The 18,974-nt window shown below is 36.0% G+C and overlaps 1 protein-coding gene across 2 annotated transcripts; it reads right to left on the reverse strand.

Annotated features, from left to right (window-relative positions):
* Window positions 1–39: 39 nt before the first annotated feature.
* On the reverse strand, window positions 40–18,596 carry LOC130216380 (rho GTPase-activating protein 45-like). Of its 2 annotated transcripts, none has more exons than XM_056448274.1 (14): window positions 18,521–18,596; window positions 18,259–18,426; window positions 16,235–16,372; window positions 12,764–12,954; window positions 12,568–12,689; window positions 9,855–9,953; window positions 9,546–9,647; window positions 9,303–9,466; window positions 6,865–7,053; window positions 6,649–6,786; window positions 6,323–6,561; window positions 3,941–4,175; window positions 1,703–1,793; window positions 40–611 (listed from the first exon to the last, which is right to left on the reverse strand). In XM_056448274.1, the coding sequence occupies exons 1-14, from the start codon at window positions 18,593–18,595 to the stop codon at window positions 346–348; spliced, it is 2,217 nt and encodes a 738-aa protein (XP_056304249.1). In that variant the 5' UTR covers window position 18,596; the 3' UTR covers window positions 40–345. The 2 variants fall into 2 exon arrangements, with proteins under 2 accessions (XP_056304249.1, XP_056304248.1); XM_056448273.1 differs by having other exon boundaries at window positions 40–608; window positions 1,703–1,796.
* Between the last annotated feature and the right edge of the window lie 378 nt (window positions 18,597–18,974).

The raw sequence follows: 18,974 nt of genomic DNA on the forward strand, positions 1-18,974 counted from the left end.
GTCGTTTAATGCACAAAGCCAAATGTTTACAAGCATTGTTCACCCATATGAACAACCACATCCTCATTGGCTATGGTTTAATGTCATTTGCATATTACCATGACGTCCAGTCGTTTTGCATCAAGACAGTTACTGATGGTTCTTAAATCATTTGTTTTTTTATTATTATTAATATTAAAAGACAAGCATAAAACCTCAAAACATACAATGCATGATGGGTTGATGATGCCCGGATCACTGTTTGGCAAAAAAATAAAAGCTAAAGAGATTTAAAATGAACCAAGAGTATAAGGCTGTTAAATATTAAAAGTGGTCTATAAAAACACAAAGGTTTGACGGATGGGCTCAGGAGGTGAGTGTTTTGGTGTTGTTGTTAGTCTGGTTGATGTTGAGCGCTGCTAGTGAGTGGCTCTGGTCATCCAGCTCTGGTGGTTCGCTCTCAGGGAGAGCAGGTGGAGGGTCAGCGCTGGAGCTCTGCAGGGTCACCAGGAGCACAGCTGGCCTGCTTTGGGTGGAGGTGTCATTGTCAGGTTGCTCTGCCTCTGGGTCTGGGTCTGAATCCAAGTCCAGACTGTGCTCCAGAGAGTCTGGGGTTCCTGTACAACTCTCTGCTGACACACGACAGAGCATTACATGAACAAAACTATTTGTAAAATTAAATACAAGGAAGAAAGCTACTAGTAATAAATCAATACAAATTGATGAACCAAAAAAGTAAAACCAACAGAGTTTTGAAATAGATAAATAATTTAACTGTGGTTTATTTATAAAATAATTTCGAGAGGATTATGTGTTAATGATTAAACGCAGCTGGTACCGCGTCTGCTTCGTATATTGCACCAATCAGATGAATACTGACACACTATAAATAACCAGAGTTTTCCTCTCCTGTCATTTTCATCTTAAAGAGTGCTTCCTGCTACAAAACGTTAACGCTCCAGAGCTTTACAGCATTTAACCTATCAACACGGATAAGAACTGACAAACAACTAGATATAGCATTGATCATCGCCTTTTGGGCGGGGGTTCTTCAATACTCTGCCATCCCGAGCTAAAAGCATTTTTACCCTCTCGCCCTTCAAACGGGAGCGAACCCTGGGCTCAGGGCTCTCTCCTGGGACAGCATGCCAAATATGCTTTATTATCAATCATCAGCTAAGTGTGAACATTATAAAAATAATGCACTGATATTGATAGACAGTATACGTTATAAAATTTTTAAACCAACTCAAGAGGTTATTATTCAACTTCTAGGAGCACAATTAAAACATAAAATTGTTAATAAAATAAAATAAAAAAAATCAATCTCACTATTAAAATGTAATAATGTTGATGGATAATATATGAATGTCAAATGAATTAAAATCATCTCAAATTAACATTTAACCAGCATATCCAGGCATTGATGGAAACAATAGTGGTAAATAAAATTATTAAAACACAATCTAAAAAATAAAAGCATTTAAAATCAAATGTTTAAAAATAAATAATAATAATAATAATAATAATAATAATTTTATATATATATATATAAATAAATGTATACATTTCTTCTAAAATGATATATTTATAAATTATATATTAATAAATACAAACCAGTCAAATACTAAAATATTAAAAATAGTAAAAAAAAAAAAAAAAAAAAAAAAAAAAATCAGCTAAATATGAAAAATAAACTTCTAAAATGAGTGGAATGTAATACCTTGGTCCTCCAGCTTTTCTGATTCAGCAGCTGCAGGTTCATCTGGGAGCCTGTGTTCATCATTAGAGCAGCGCTCTTCATCAATGCTGCTCTGCTGCACATATGCAAACAACATCAGTGCGTTGAAATGCAATTTGAAGGGGACCTATTATACCCCATTTTTACAAGCTGAAAAATAAGGCTCTGATGTCCCTAGAGTGTGTGTGAAGTTTCAGCTCAAAATACCACACAAATACTCTCTTTGAAACTGTCCCTTCTAGGCTTTGATCCAAATTGTGCCATTTTAGTGACTGTCAATTTAAATTTGAATGAGATTGTGGTCTTTTCAAAAAAGGGTGGAGCTATAAACCCCTATGTGTCAGCATAGCGGCTGATTTAAAACTCTAATGGCGGACGACTGCTCACTCAGGGCTGTCTATGCTAATGAGGGTGAGATTGTCACTAATGGGCGGAGTTTTCCCCTTCTGATGACATTTACAAAGGGAGAATGTTAATCAAAGTGTTTCTACAGACTGTTATCATCAAGTGTGATTATAAAGAAATATTAATTAATTATTACCATTAGAACCTGGCTACATTTACACAGTGCTGCCACACAGCGGTCTTTAAATCCCTTATTAAAGTGATTTTTGTATAATAGGTCCCCTTTAGAGCATTGACATTCCATTAAAACATCAACAGAGATTTTGCCCAGAAACTAACATAGCATACAAGAAATCATTCGCCCAAAACTGAAAATTTGCTAATTGACTCTCCCTCAGGCCATCATGACGTAGGGGACATTTTTCCATCAGAACATCAAAGAAGATTTTTAGCTAAAACCATGATGCTTGGTGACTGCTACTTTGAGAGTGAAAAAATAGAGGCAACACAATTTTATAGTATTATCTGTAAAATATACGCATAGTGCCTTAATATGACAAGCTTTGTTTGACATGTGACATAATTTTAACATTTTATCTAGTGCCTTAATCGTTTATGGCCTACATAACGAATTATGTGACTAATACAATAAAGAATATTGTAATTGTGTGTAACAGACAATGCATTTTAGCATCCCTATTCCTTGAAATGTATTCCTATTTCTACATTATTATTACTAATAAATGTGGAGGACACAGTGTCAATTACAATTATTTTCGGTAACAATTTAAATTTAAGGTGATGTAGTTACACAAGTTCCATGAACATACTATCGTAAATACAATGAGTCATGCGTAATTACATCCAACTAACCCTAATCCACATTCTAAACCCAACCATATAGTAAGTACATGTAATTCATTAATATTACTCAGTAGTTATTTTAACAGTTATACTGTAACTTCGTCACTTTAAAATAAAAAGTGTAACCATACTTTAAGGTTTAATCATATACGGTTGAAGTCAGAATTATAAGCCCCCCTTTAATTTTAATATTTTACTATTTCCTAAATGATGTTTAACAGAGCAAGGAAATTTTCACAATATGTCTGATAATATTTTTTTTCTTCTGGAGAAAATCTTATTTGTTTTATTTCGGCTAGAATAAAAGCTTAAATAAAAGTTTTTAATTTTTTAAACACCATTTTAAGGTCAAAATTATTAGCCCCTTTAGGCTATATTTTTTCTCGATAGTCTACAGAACAAACCATCATTATACAATAACTTACCTAATTATCCTAACCTGCCTAGTTAACCTAATTAACCTAGTTAAGCCTTTAAAATGTCACTTTAAGCTGTTTAGAAGTGTCTTGAAAAATATCTAGTCAAATATTATTTACTGTCATCATGCCAAAGATAAAATAAATCAGTTATTAGAAATGAGTCATTAAAACTATTATATTTAGAAATGTGTTGAAATTTTTTTTAAAAAGGGTGGATTATAATTCAGGGGGGCTAATAATTCTGACTTCAACTTTATATGCAGATTTTAGCTGAAAGCTGTGTGAACGCTCCATAATTACATTAGTGATTAATTTCAGCTGTAACTTTTAGAGGGCGGGACACTTGAGACTCTAGAGAGCATTTGATTGGTCAGAAGATCTTGATCAGAAGCTTAAATGCACAGTGATGTGATTAAAAAAATAAATCACGGACTCTACTCTTACTGGTAAAAGTGAGAATTCAGTTTAATACTTAAATATTTAAAATAATAATTCAGGAGGGCTAATAATTCTGACAACCGTACATCTTGGATGGCCTGAGGGTGAGTGAATTAATTGTCTTTTTTTGGGGTGAATAATCCAAGTCACTGACCTGCTGTAGAGACTGTGTGCGGGTGCTGCTGCTTGCAGGCCGACTGGACTCTGCATGAAAAATGGAGGGATAAAACACAATGAGGGTCTCCACTATGCGGGCCTGATATGGATAATCCACCAGAGAGGACAGAGACACTGTGGCTCCCGAGGGCCTGGGCCGCATCAGTGACGGGCCAAACACAATACCCAGATTACTGGGACTCATCTTATTGTCATCTTCCAGTTCTGCGATCCTGTAAACAGACATTAAAAGTTGAATCAAGTAACTGAGCATTTGATCTTCTAGAAATCATTTATATGTAGTGATTTATCATCACATTTATAAATGGATTTACTCAATTCATTCTTAAACATCCATTATAGTTTGTTACATTTTATATATTTTTTAAAAAATATTTTTTTTTATTGTTGTTTATTTATGGTATTTTATGCATGGATGCAGTTGTGTGTGTATGTGATATTTTACATTTAATTTTCTTTTTTAAGTGCATAGTTTAGTTTAGTTTGGTGAATTGAACTAATGTGTGGTTTTTTAAGGTTGTGCATGTGTATATGTATCTATATTATTTGCATTGTTTTTACAGAGATATAATGTTCAGATCTAAGCTGAACCAAATAAAGCAAAAAAATTTAAATTGTAATATTTGAAAAAGTATTATTTAAAATTTTTTTATTTTATTATATTTATACAATGATACTTACATTTACACAAATTTAGTCAATTGTTTAAGTATTTATTTATTTGGTCAATTCATACATTTATGTATTATGAAATGTATACACAGAATTAAAATATATTTATCAAATGTAGAAATTTAATGTATCATTTTGATTCATTAACAAAAACATCCATTTATTATTTGTTCTGAATTATTCAATTTCTACATTTATTTTGTTTATTTCTTCAGTGACCATCAATAAATTTACTTAAATATACACTCAGTGGCCACTTTATTAGGTACACCTGTCCAACTGCTCCTTAACGCACATTTCTAATCAGCCAATCACATGGCAGCAACTTGATGCATTTAGGCATGCAGACAAGGTCAAGAAGATCTGCTGCAGTTCAAACTGAGCTGATGGTTGTTGGTGCCAGATGGGCTGGTTTGAGTATTTCTGAAACTGCTGATCTACTGGGATTTTCACGCACAACCATCTCTAGGCTTTACAGAGAATGGTCCGAAAAAGAGAAAATATCCAGTGAGCAACAGTTCTGTGGGCGCAAATGCTATGATGATGCCAGAGGTCTGAGGAGAATGGCCACGCTGGTTCCAGTTGATAGAAAGGCAACAGTAACTCAAATAACCACTTGTTATTAGGGCATCTCTGAACACATTGAACCTTGAGGCGGATGGGCTACAGCAGCAGAAGACCACATCGGGTGCCACTTCTGTCAGCTAAGATGAGGACACTGAGGCTACAATTCACACAGGCTTACCAAAATTGGACAGTAGAAGATTGGAAAAATGTTGCCTGCTCTGATGAGTCTCGATTTCTGTTGCAACATTTGGATGGTAGGGTCAGAATTTAGCATCAACAACATGAAAGCATGGGTCCATCCTGCCTTGTACTAATGGTTCAGGCTGGTGGTGGTGGTGTAATGGTGTGGGGCATATATTCTTGGCACACTTCGGGCCCATTAGTACCATTTGAGCATTGTGTCAGCGCCACAGCTGACCTGAGTATTGTTGCTGATGATGTCCATCCCTTTATGACCACAGTGTACCCATCTTCTGATGGCTACTTTCAGCAGGATAACGTATCATGTCATAAAGCGTGAATCATCTCAGACTTGTTTCTTGAACATAATGAGTTCACTGTTCTCAAATGGCCTCCACAGTCACCAGATCTCAATCCAAGAGCACCTTTGGGATGTGGTGGAACGGGAGACTCGCATCATGGATGTGCAGCAATCAATCATGTCAAAATGGACCAAAATCAGAGGAATATTTCCAGTATCTTGTTGAATCTATGCCATGAAGGATTAAGGCAGTTCAGAAGGCTGGGTCCAACAAATGCAAGGTGTACCTAATAAACTGGGTGGTGAGTGTAAATAAAATGTATTAAAAGGGTACCTTTCTTAAAATGTAAGAATTTATTCACAAATTCATTATTTTTACATACTTTACGAGAAACACTCATTTTGTTATGCTTTTATTTTATTCAACCATTCATTATGAACGCATTTCTTTTAATAAAGTTTTTTAAAATTATTATTCAAAACCTTAATTGGGCAAAAATGATATGCTTAAAAGCATTTCAAAAAGTTTGAAATGAGAAATTTACCAGTAAATCTTGTATTAGTTAATGAATTTACTAATGTTAATTAATGTATTCACAATAACTACTGAACCCTTATTGTAAAATGTGATCAGTTTACCTCCTCAGGTGACGCGCTAAGTAGCGGAGCGTAGCGGTGTTTGGTTTGGGCAGCTCTTTCAGGAGATTTTTAAGTCTGTCCACGAGGACCAAGAGTTCAGGGTCCGTCTCAGGCCCGAGGTCCACCAGGTCTGGTCCTTTACCACTGTCAGCTCCCTCTGGGCCCACAACAGCCAGACTTTCCTTGGCCAGACCCATGAGACTGTTGTAGAGGCGGAAGGGCATGATCGGCTCCGGAAGCTGAGGAAAACACACACACTTAAGTGGATCTGACTTTGAATGTTTTTGCTAGATGTCTTCAGTGTTTTTCATGGATGTCTTGGTCACCTGTCGCAGGTAAAGCTTCAGGACATTACTGATGTCATGTGGAGATGACTGTGACAGTTCGACCAGCTCTTTGCCGTTCTCAAATGCCTGACAGAGTTTCTCCACCCGCGTCTTCACTCCATTCACTCGATAAATGCCCTGACAGAAATAAGAAAGAATTGGTTATTGCTTTTAAATTGGTGAAGACCTGCTAGATCTGACCAATCGGTTGCAAACCTTCATCCTTAAAGCTCGTCTCTCTATCTCAGCGATGCACTTTTTGATGATGAAGGGGATCCCATCAGGACTGTTGCTGGACACCTGCGAGAAATCCTGCCCAAACAGCTGAAGGCGGCCCTGGAGCTTCTTGTGGCCACACTGAATGGCTATAGTCTCCAAGCAGCGTTTGTGACAAGCCAGGAAACACTACATAGAGGAAACCAAAAAGACTGAATAAAACTGGTTTATTTCAAACACAAGGCCAAACTTCATGGCTGCTCTGCACTACTCCCTGTTCTTTTACCTATGGTTATTCTTTGCCCAGGGTATCCATTTTTTACCCAGGGTTATTATTTTTTTTTACCAAGGGTGATCTCTGTATTTTTACCTATGGTTATTTTTTGCTCAGTGTATCACTTATTCTTTTACCCAGAGTTATTTCATTTTTAACACTGCTTATTTTTCTGAAGGGCTGTCAATGTTTTATTTACCTATGGTTTTTTTCAAACTGGGTTATTGCTATTCTTTTACACAGGGATATTAATGCTTCTTTTTTTACCCAGAATTATTTTACTCGGGGTTATCATGTTTATTTTACCCAAGGCTATTTTTACCTTGAGGTTATCATGTTGTTATGTTGTTTGTTTACCCAGGTTAATTACTCTTTTATTTAGCCAGAGTTTCACTTAATTTTTTTTACCCAGGGTTATTTTTAACAACTGTTATCACTTTACAGTTTTTAACCCAGGTTATGTTTTAGAAATGGCTATCACTGTTTGTTTTTTCACCCAGGAATATGTTACCCTAGTCTAGACCTGGGTTAGCATAATTGTTTTACCCAGGGATATTTAAACATGCGGATATGAAAGCATGCTCTGGATAGGAGATACCACACAACTATTTTAACCTAGTTATAACTGCTTTTTAACCATGGTAAAGAAACACTGCTCCAGTCCAGGGATTAGTCACATTTTACCCAAGAGTATTTTTACCCAGGGATATCATGTTTATTTTACCCATGGCTATGCTTTTTTTATCCCAGGGTTATTTTTTTTTTCCATGGGTGATTCCTGTTTTTTTTTTTTTTTTTTAAACCTATGGTTATAATATGGTTATAATAGTATGCGTTTTTTACCCAGGGTTATTTTTTATTTATGGCGATCGCCGTTTTTTTTTTAAATACCTATGGTTATTTTTTGCTCAGGGTATCACGTTTTACTTTTTTTTTTTTTAACCCAGGGTTATTTTTACCAGTGGTGATCTCTGTTTGTTTACCTACGGTTATTTTTTGCCCAGGGTATCACTTTTTTAACCCAGGATGATTTTTTACCAAGGGCAATTCCTGTTTTTTTAACCTATAGTTATTTTTGCCCAGGCTATGATATTTTATTAACCCAGGGTTATCACAGTTTTTTTAACCCAGGGTTATTTTTTTACCAAGGGCAATCCCTGTTTTTTTGTTTTTTTTTACCTATGGTATGACTTTAACCCAGGATGATTTTTTTACCAAGGGAAATTCCTGTTTTTTTAACCTATGGTTATTTTTTGCCCAGGCTATGATATTTTATTAACCCAGGGTTATCACAGTTTTTTTAACCCAGGGTTATTTTTTTACCAAGGGCGATCCCTGTTTTTTTTTTACCTATGGTTATTTTTTGCTCAGGGTATTACATGTTTTAACACAGGGTTGTCACTTTTTTAACCAAGGTTTACTTTTACCAATGGTGATCCCTGCTTGTTTACCTACAGTTATTTTTTGCCCCGGGTATCACTTTTTAAAAAAAAATCCAGGATGATTATTTTACCAAGGAGTATTGTTGTTTCTTACCTATGGTTATTTTTTGACCAAACTATTTTTATAACCCAGGGTTATTTTTTTTCTACCAAGGATGATCCCCATGTTTTTTTCAATGGTTATTTTTTGCTCAGGGTATCACTGTTTTACCTAAGGTTATTTTTTTTTACCAAATATTATCACTTTAACTCTGTGTTATTACAGTTTTTATTACTTAAGATATTTTTTACAAAGGATATCACTGTTTTTACCCAGGGTTATCACTGTTTTACCCAGGTTTATTGCTGTTTGTGACCCAGGGTTATTACGTTTTTTTTTTTTTTACCCAGGGTTATTTTTACCTAGGAATATAAACGTCTCTGGCACAGTGTTAGCACACTTTTAACCTCTATTTTTTTAAAACTCAATTATCCCTTTTGAACCAGAGATATGAAACTCTGATCTAGAGGGTTAGCACTGCTTTTTGTGTTTGCTGGGTTTATATTTACCCAATTAGCACCCCTTTATACCCAGGGTGGCACTATTTTTCTTTTGGGGATTACGAAATTTTGCTGTATACCAGAAGTAATTGTGTGTTTTTTTTTAATCACCAGGGTTTAGAATGATACTGTCAAATATTAAGTGTGAGAAACCATTTTAGATGCAGTAAATGTGTCCTCACCTCTTCACACTCGGCTCCCTGGAAATAAACATAGCTGTCGCATTCTCTGCATTTGGATGGAGAGCGCAGTTTACGCAGTTTGTGCGTTTGAGCGGCTTTTGATAAGCCAATGTTCCTGAAGGGCCCAGTGTGCACTGCAATCTCAGGCTCAATGCCGTTTATATCTGGAAAATATTGAGCGGACAGTGAGAAACTAGGTAGTAGACACATATTGGAAAATCACTTTGCACTGTGTAATCTCACTTGGCGTTTCAAAGGAAGTAACGTTTGCGTCTTTCTCATCTACATCTTCATTTGATGACATGGTTCCTGTAGATGACGTCCTGGTCATTTTACTAATATCACCTATGAAAAAAAGTTTCATATCATTGTAATTAATATTTAATGTATGACCATAAACAAACAAATATTTAATGTTTGTGAATGTTAAATTGTATAATTAAATATTATAATGAAGTTTGGCTTTTAAATGAATCAAAAACAATGATATGTAATGATTCTGAATACAGTACATGTCCAAGTTTTGTAAAGAATATTCATGTCTAGAAGTACCTGTGCTGGTAGTCGGGGATTCCAGGCCACTTCCTCCTCCTACACTATCTGTGTCACTCACTGTGGAGCCCCAGGATTTGTGAGTCATGTGACCTCGAGCTAAACACAACAGAAAAACTATTCAGATCCATTTGCATGAGACAAAGTGGCTCAGTGGTTAGCACTGTCGCCTCACAGCAAGAAGGTCGCTAGTTTGAGTTCCGGCTGGGCCAGTTGGCATTTCTGTGAGGAGTTTGCATGTTCTCCCTGTGTTGGTGTGGGTTTCCTCCGGGTGCTCGGGTTAATGAAGGTTGCTGAAGGTGAGTTGAATAAACTAAATTGGTCGTAGTCTATGTTTCCCAGTACTGGGTTGCAGCTGGAAGGGCATCCACTGTGTAAAACATGTTGAATAAGTTGGCGGTTCATTCCACTGTGGCGGCCCCTGATGAATAAAGGGACTAACCCGAAGGAAAATGAATGAATGAATTTTTCGTCTGCGATGAAAGCCTCAAGATCAATGTGCAAACATATAGAGTAACATATGTGCGCTTCAGACATCTGGAGTTGGAGTTCAGCTCACAGTATTTTTCCTTTTTGGTCTCAATTTGCTAAAATATTGCTTAGATATAGCCTCAAGTCTACTTTATTGAGCTTCTTAATTAATTGAGGACAACCTACTTAGTTTTTTAAATAATTTTTTCAAAAACCCTATAGGGCAATTTTTGGCAAAATCAAAGCAAAACGTTATTAGCATAAAGCATATACATTTGAACAATAGGTGGTGCTAAAAGGACTGAGTCAGAGACTCCAAATTTAGAGCCCTGCATTTGAGCCCTTTGAGACTTTATGCCCCAAGGGCCGGGCTTCGGGTCAATTTTCACATCATAGATATCACGCATATTGGGCTTCGGACCTGCTGTAGAAAAAAAACTTTACAAAGTTTAATGATATCTAATGCGTGCGGTCCGGAAGCGCCAGTGATGCCTTGCACATGAGATTTCCAGCCACATACAATGGAGAAGATAAAGAGAAAAACTGCCAATGGTAAACTTAAAACTGTGAAAAACACTAGAGGAAAGGCAAACTTCTGGTCAACTTTTCAAATAGTGACAACTTTAACTGATGAGCCAACTTATGCACAATGAACAACTGGGGACCACAAACTGCTTGGATATTGGTGTCACTTAAAAAACTAAAACTTACATTTCAAGAGTTCACTCTTAGCTGATGATTGATTATAAAGCGTGTTTTGCATGCTGTCCCGGGAGAGAGCCCTGAGCTCATGAGAGGGCGAGATTGCAGGTTGCAGGGCGAGAGGGGAGTTTGAGCTCAGGTAGGTCTCGAGAACTCCCCTGCTTGATAATGGTGAATGTAGATTATGAATAACTATGGAAAATGCTCGTCTATGATGCTGATTTTGTTTTGTCAATTTACTTATGTTACATGTGTTTGGTCTGTGGGAGGAAACCGGAGAGCCCGGGGAAAACCCACGCAAACACGGGGAGAACATGCAAACTCCACACAGAAATGCCGACTTGGCCGGGTAAAGATCTGAGCCAGTGACATTCTTGCGGTGAGGCAATGATGCTAATCACTTGGCCTCCGTGCTGCCCTGATAAGGAAAGGGGAGGAGTAGGGGTGGAAGGGGGGATTTTTCAAGACGAAGATGGCTAAGATAAGATACTCTGGTTATAAAACAAACATTTCTCTAAATTATTCTGATAAAACAAACAAACAAAAAAAAAAGAAAAGAAAAAACATCAACCTTCTATTAAATACAAATCTGGTCTATTTTAATGGCTGTAATAATATAAGCTGTTTGGTGGAAAAAAGATGGGCTACAGGCTTTTGGACAAGGGCAGGGCTACAGCCTGTGCGTCTTGGGCCATTGCTAGACTCGGGCTTAGATTTAAGGCCCGTGCAGGGCTCTATCCAAATTTGCCTTTAGTGCTGTGTCCAAAATTGCATACTACTCCAGTAGGTTCTACATTTGCATTTACTTCATGATCATCAGTAAAGCATGTTCTATATTGACCTTATTCAGCGCTGCGGAAGTGCACTCGTTTTTTGCGACTGTTTTAGAACTTCTGATTCAGTTGCCTATGGGACAAATGACTTGGAATAACAAATTTGCTCTACACACACGTGTGTTTGTGATGATACAAAAATAATATTATTACTAAATTTTAGTATAAGTTTAGCAATAACAAGCTGTTTTTAAAGCTAAAAATGAATGGAAGTGAATTAGACCGGAAGTCTCGAGACAACAACGTTCCAATGACTGCGCCCGCTTTTACATGAAGAATTAGGTCAATAGTATGAATGCGAGTACTAGGAGTGAAATTTGGACATACTACATCCACTGGTTTGTCATAAATCACATGATCTACCCACTTAAGTTTAGTCTCGCCTACTGTTTTACAAATACTATGATTTTAGACATACTACTAAGCTCACACATTGTTTGTCACTTACTATATAATAAAGTTTGCAATTAAGGACGCAATTTGTGAACGAAATTCTCTGCCCTTTTATATTCGAAATGGAGAATTACTGGAGTATTATTAAATCATCACTTTATGGTAGCTTTTTTTCCAAATATTCCTTTGTTTTCATTATCTTGGCTTTGTTTTTGTATAGTTTTGCTCTATGTTTTTTAGATCTTATTTAAAATGCTACTTTTAAAAAGGAACTATATAAAATGTTTCTAATTACTATTAAAATGAGCACATACCCCTCTTCTGTTCATCTTTCTGTGAGCTGCTCGTGTCTCCAGCCTCTCCTGCAGTTTGTGGCACCTCAGCACTGCTCTGAGCTTCAGCATTAGCGCTGTCGGTGCGCGGCCTAGCCGACTGCCTGAAATCAACACCACATTAAATGCAACATTCACATCGAGTTTCAGAACGCATGTTTTTGTATGTGCGTCTTACTGGACGGAGGAGGCAGAGTAGGACTCAAACTCATAATGCGTCTCAGGTTCTTCGCTCATCTGAAGGTCTTTGACGTGGGTGCCGTACTGCTGTCCCGGGTCGTATTGTTTACTGCTCTCGCACAGTGTCTGGTAGTGAACCGGCAGCGCGACCGTCTGCATGTGCATGATCTGGTAGTAGGAGATGGTGGCCTGGAAAGAGTTTTTTTTTTTTCAGCGCTCACAGTTAAAACCCGCTCAAGCTGGATTTAGATTTTCTGGCTGTGTTTCAGCATTTATTTGTTTCTATTAAGTCCAAGAAATGCATGACTGGGCCTTTGCTTAAGCATGTAAACAAGCACAGATATTCTGATCAGCGTTTAAAGTGGAGTTTGCAACTTAGGAACATGTACTGTTGTATTTATAAAAATATTTCCCTAATATATATTTATTTTATTATTCATTACATATTGCATTTATATAACATCTTAGAACACTTTTATTAGTATTACACTACAATTACAAAATCTAATAACAAATCTAATACTAATAAATGCGATTACTATTAAATGGATCATCATCAGCAACCATTTTAAAAAGGTGTAAACTTTTCAGATCAATTGTCATTGTTGCTTATTTAACAATAATAACAACAACAACAACAACAACAACAACAGTTTTAAAGAGTTTTCCTAAAACTAATAATGATGATTAATTTAGGTCAATTATTCATTAAAAATATTTAAATCAATTTGAAGATTGTATAACGTTTTTATATTTGCTGATTTTAGAATTTAATTTACAAATTTGTTTAATTTACAAATTAAATTTACCATACATTTGTTCTGTTTATAAAAATAGCTGTCATTTTGAAAAGTTTTTAATATAATTGTTACGATTACGATTATCATGTCATCGATTCGGTTCAATTCGATATCTCTGTGCATCACAGTGCATTGGCGATGCTTTCGATGAACAATTTTATAGTTTACTTCAGATCACAAGAATTCTTGTATTAAAATTTATACATTTGTATATATATATATATATATATATATATATATATATATATATATATATATATATATATATATATATATATATATATATATGTATATATATATATATATATATATATATATATATATATATATATACACAGTATGTCACAAAAGTGAGTACACCCCTTACATTTCTGTAAATCTTTATCTATAACTTTTCATAGGACAACACTGCAGAAATGACTTTTTAACACAATGAAAAGTAGTCAGTGTGAAGTTCATTTAGCAGTGTAAATTTATTGTCCTCTCAAAATAACTAAAAATACAGCCAATAATAGCTGAACCCCTGGCAACAAAAGTGAGTACACCCCTAAGAAAAAATGTACAAATTGAGCACAATTAACTAATTTTCCTTCCCCTGTGTCATGTGACTCATTAGTGTTACATTGTCCCAGGTGTCACCAAATAGCAGGTGAGTTAAATTTGGTATAAAGGCTCTTCCACTCTTTCAACCTGGCCACAAAAAGTTCAACATGGCACCTCATGGCAAACAACTCTCAGAAGACCTGAAAAAACGAATTGTTGCTTTGCATAAAGATGGCCAAGGCTATAAGAAGATAGCCAACACTCTGAAACTATGTTGCAGCACAGTGGCCAAGACCATCCAGTGCTTAAAGAGGACAGGTTCTTCTCAGAACAGGCCTCGCCATGGTTGGCCAAAGAAGCTGAGTGCACGTTCTCAGCGTCACATCCAAAGATTGTCGTTGAAAAACAGACGGATGAGTGCTTCCAGCATTGCTGCAGAGACTGAAGGGATGGGATGTCAGCCTGTCAATGCTCAGACCGTACGCCGCACACTGCATCAAATTGGTCTGCATGGTTGTCGTCATAGAAGGAAGCCTCTTCTAAAGACGATGCACAAGAAAGCTCGTAAACCATTTGCTGCAGACATGCAAACTAAGCACCAGGATTACTGGACCATGTCCTGTGGTCTGATGAGACCAAAATAAACCTTTTTGGTTCAGATGGTGTCAAGCGTGTGTGGCGGCAACCAGGTGAGGTTGTGTCTTGCCTACCGTTAAACATGGTGGTGGGAGTGTCATGATGTGGGGCTGCATGAGTGCTGCTGGCATTGGGAAGCTACATTTCATTGAGGGAAACATGAATTCTAACATGTACTGTGACATACTAAAGAAGAGCATGATCCCCTCCCTCGAAAAACTGGGCTGCAAAGCAGTGTTCCAGCATGATAATGACCCCAAAGCACACCTCCAAGATGACCTCTGGCTTGCTAAAGAGGCTCAGGGTAAAGGTGATGGACTGGCCAAGCATGTCTCCAGACCTAAACACCATAGAACACATCTGGGGCATCCTGAAAAGGAAGGTGGAGGAGCACAAGGTGTCAAATGTCCACCACCTCCGTGATGTTGTGATGGAGGAGTGGAAGAGGACTCCAGTGGCAACCTGTGAAGCTCTGGTCAACTCCATGCCCAGGAGAATTAAAGCCGTGCTGGAAAATGATGGTGGCCACACAAAACATTAACATTTAAATTTTTTTCTTAGGGGTGTACTCACTTTTGTTGCCAGGGGTTCAGCTATTATTGGCTGTATTTTTAGTTATTTTGAGAGGACAATAAATTTACACTGCTAAATGAACTTTACACTGACTACTTTTCATTGTGTCAAGAAGTCATTTCTGCAGTGTTGTCCTATGAAAAGTTATAGATAAAGATTTGCAGAAATGTAAGGGGTGTACTCACTTTTGTGACATACTGTATATATATATGTATATATATATATGTATATATATATATATATATATATATATATATATATATATATATATAAAATAAAATCAATTTTGTCCTTTAATACACACAGTCGGATATATTTATTGTACCTTTTAAAACTAAAGTACATGCACAGAACAACATGAGCATTTATAGCAAATGAACTAATGTAAATATCCCGCTCACAAGACAGAAAGAAAGAAATGGAGTTTACAACCCTCCATAGCAGTGAAATAGGGGCTTCTGTTGTCAATGCCAGTGTCAGTGAAAGACTGTCTAGCAAACATACACACAGTGAACCGTCCAGAGTTTCTGCATTAAGTAGTTTGAGTGTTTTAATTAACTTTCGCCATTTTAAGCTACCACAATATAGCGCAAATGCGATAATTGATGTCAGTACATAATAACCGGTTATGATCTATTTCTGAACGGATAACGAATTGTCCGCGTCTGCATCGCGGTGCACCGAAGAAACAATTAATTTTGACACCCCTAATAATTTTATTATAATTACTTAAATATTTGTATTTTTAGATTGTCCATTCATGCATTTCTTTAAAAATTGATTTGATTTTTACAATATTTCCATCATATATTTACTGTATTATAAACACCAACAAACAAAAAACTAAAAAAATATTTTGGATGCATTTTTACATTAATCTGCAATTTTTAACAGAACGAATGAAAATTAGCCCTTACAGATCGAATGGTCTGGTCGGTCTGCTTGATGACCTCTTGTATCCCCCGCAGGACAGTGACCTTCATGTGCTCCAGCTCCTGGTGTTGAGTGATGGCATCGGCGATGCAGGTTCGGTATGTGGCCTCTGCCTCCTCAGCCTGACACAAAAAAACACACCAATTCAAACAAATGTCCCCCAGAAGTGTTAACTGTCAACATTTTATTGACAGTAAAATGTTATTGACAGTAAATGAGTCAAGAAGCATCATTTTACCAGTGTTGCCATGACAGCACAGTATTACTAAAGTAGAAATGTCCTGTTTGTGCGTTATTTGAATGGACTTTGCTTTTGCTGTGAGCATATTTGGATTTGGTTTATGCATAGATAAGTGTATGTGTGCATAAGCGAAATATCCACATGCAAGCTAGTCAACGGTCCACTCTGCTGCTCTCGTGCTTTGGTCGGCACCTTGAAATTAATAGGTTTCATAGTGCAGTGCTTTTAGTGTCCAGTGTGAAAGCCACTTCAGACAATGAACTAACTTCTGCTATAGGAATATTGAAATATGTGCACTAAACACTGTGGCAAAGCATTTTTTTACCTCATACTTTGGGACATTGTTCTCTTTTTGTCAAAATCCAAAAAGGTCATTCTCGGCTGATTCTTTGACAGCTGAAAAATGAGCGCAACCTTAATTTTTATGATGCAAATCAACAAAGTTTAAAACAATATGATTTCTTCATTATTCTGTGATCTGAAACTACGTCTAAAATCACAAAAAGATGGGTTTTTTCAATCACTCTGACGTTGACTGATGTTATTTGATGGAATGAATTTGAAGTACAAGTTTGTCAGTAAATGTCTGTTTGTAAACAGACTCAAACTAGCTACTGTAATTACATATCTTTTACTTTGATAAAGGAATTATTTTTCAATTCTAGGTAATGTACTTCCCTTAAACACTGTAAATAAAACCAACAGTTCTGGATAAATTGGTTCAGAGCATACCGGTCAACCCTCCTGTTTTTGCAGGGACTCTCACGTATTTTATCATTCTTTCCAGCTATCACTCCATTTAAGTATTTAAGTATATTTTTAAAACTTTGTGCTTAAATTATGCTTTTGCTGTATTTTGGCTTGAAAAGCACATTGGAATTAATATAAAAACAGCTGTTTTCACTTCATTGGGCTACATCCCAATGTTGACAGGTATAGCTCAGAAAAGAAAATTATACTTTTACATTTATAATTTCAACTAAAGGTGAACATTTAATCAAGATGATTGAACACTTAAGAAATTAATAATAATAATTTATAGAATAATTTATTAAGAATAATTTTTTTTATATACATATGATGTTTAACATTTTTATAACATGTTTAAAACAAATCTAAAATGCCATTTCTAAATCTAAAACTCACATTTAAATAATTAAAAGATTTCAATTTCTGTTGTCGGTGTGTCGAGATTTATGAAGTTTATGTAATATTTTACATAGTCAAGAAAACTAGAAAAGTAATTTAAGTGACATTTTAATGACGTAATTAGTAATCAGAAATTAATGTCTTTTGAACTCCCCCAACACTGATCATACGCATGCAAAACTGTATTGAACGTGTTGCTGTAGTTAACTCATTCATTCTTGACCAAACTAGTTTTAGACTGTAGTTTTTACCACTAACACAGTAATGCACATTCTTATAGTGGGGAAAAATTTTACAGATATACCGCAAATGGTGACATATCATCCATCCTTACTCTGTTTACAAGGAATGATCTAAAACAGAGAAAAATGTCCCAAAAGGCAGCAGTTCTGTGCAAAAAAGGTCTTGTTGAGTTGAAAGGCTTAAACAACAAGTCATCACAACTGAGTTCTGCTGAAGAGCAACTCTGACTGGGTTTAAACTGGAAGCAGATGAGCTACAGCAGCAGAAGAGCAAACTGGTCTCACTCCTGAGATTAAACATGTAAAAAGGAGCAAACGAAGCTGTAGTTTATATTTCATAGCTAATAAAGTGTCAGTGTCATAAACAGGCTCTGACCTTGTTTCTGGCCTCTTCCTCCAGTCGTTTCTTCTTGTCCAGTGTTTTGGTGGTGGCACTGCCACCTTCCTCCTCGGCCCTGTTCGCCGCTGTCCTGGCTTTATCGTACTCTTCACAGCGGGTCATGTAGACCTGTTTAGCCCTGCGCAGGTTCACGTCACACTCCATCTGTGCTCAAACACACAACATGTCTTGCAGATCTGCATCTGTGTTTATAAACAGTGTTGCGTGAGCTCAGATGATGCACAAATGTAAATGTTACCAGTTTTCTTTTGGCCTTCAGCCACTGCTCCTTGATCTCTTTGCGTTTCTTCTCATGCTCTTGTTTGCGGACCATCAGAGGCTGTGGACAAACATGAAATACTTGATTGAAAACAACAACAATATGTATTATTATTATTATTATTATTATTATTACTACAATAACAATAATAATAATATTAACAATAATAACAACAACAACAATATTAATAATAATAATATTAATAATAATAATAATAATGCTAAGAAGAACTTTAAAACGTGGTACAGAAAGTGTACATCTCTTAATTAAAGTGATACAGAATATAAAACTATAAAAATATTACATATAAAACAAACAAAATATTAATAAATACAGGGAAGAAAAATATTTAGACTATATTTAACAACAACAACAACAACAACTCATTTAAATGCAACTATAAAACACACTTCAAATATTTATATTAAAATTT

This window comes from Danio aesculapii, chromosome 22 (assembly GCF_903798145.1).
Source record: "Danio aesculapii chromosome 22, fDanAes4.1, whole genome shotgun sequence".
Classification (NCBI taxonomy): Eukaryota; Metazoa; Chordata; class Actinopteri; order Cypriniformes; family Danionidae; genus Danio; species Danio aesculapii.